This window comes from Volvox carteri (assembly GCF_000143455.1).
Source record: "Volvox carteri f. nagariensis unplaced genomic scaffold VOLCAscaffold_18, whole genome shotgun sequence".
Taxonomy (NCBI): domain Eukaryota; kingdom Viridiplantae; phylum Chlorophyta; class Chlorophyceae; order Chlamydomonadales; family Volvocaceae; genus Volvox; species Volvox carteri.
In genome coordinates, this window is record NW_003307561.1 from 1,677,352 (window position 1) to 1,678,031 (window position 680).

The 680-nt window shown below is 60.4% G+C and overlaps 1 protein-coding gene across 1 annotated transcript in view; it reads left to right on the plus strand.

Annotated features, from left to right (window-relative positions):
- Window positions 1–195: 195 nt before the first annotated feature.
- The window catches only part of VOLCADRAFT_34151 (uncharacterized protein), a gene marked incomplete at both ends in the record, with an annotated part of 4,851 nt that continues 4,366 nt past the window's right edge, over window positions 196–680 (plus strand). The window contains one exon of the mRNA XM_002950301.1: window positions 196–348. Coding sequence (XP_002950347.1) covers window positions 196–348 — 153 coding nt within the window. The remainder of the gene's footprint in view (window positions 349–680) is intronic.

Consider the following 680-nt stretch of genomic DNA (forward strand, 5'->3'; position numbering starts at 1 on the left):
TTCCTGAGGTTGGTTGAGATAAATTATTTGCATTTGGCATCATAGTAGTACACCACACGACCTATCACATGATTCGTTGATTTCCCCTCTTCCCGCCGTACCCCCGCGATCACCCTCAATCCTCATAAGGCTCAACCACCATCTCAACCACCATCCCACCCGCACCCCGCACCCCCACCCCTACCCCCATCCCAGGCCCGCCGTGTGGCGCCCTCCATCATCTTCCTGGACGAGCTGGACGCGCTAGTGCCCCGCCGGTCCGTGGCGGCGGGGGGCGCAGATCAGATCTACGCTTCCGTGGTGGCGACCTTGCTGGCGCTGATGGACGGGGTGGCGGATAGGGGCCAGGTGAGGAGGCGGGGCAGGGGGAGAGGGGTGTGTGTGTGTGTGTATTTGGTGGATGGTGTGAGGGGAAACGCGTGATGCAAATTTTAGTCTCGTCAATGCGCCCCGGACCCCCCCCTCGGGTCCCATTACTGCTGTCACCATTCCGTTCACTAGTATTATGCATATCGCGAGTGTCGGTCATATTCCTGAACTCCCCTCCCCTACTCTCCCCTCCTCTCCCCTCGCCCCGGGGCCACACACACCCCTTCCCTCTCTGTCTTACCTGGACTATCCGTCTTTCGCTGGTTCCCGCTTCACTCGTCTGCGAAGTAACGTCTCCCCCCCCAACCCCC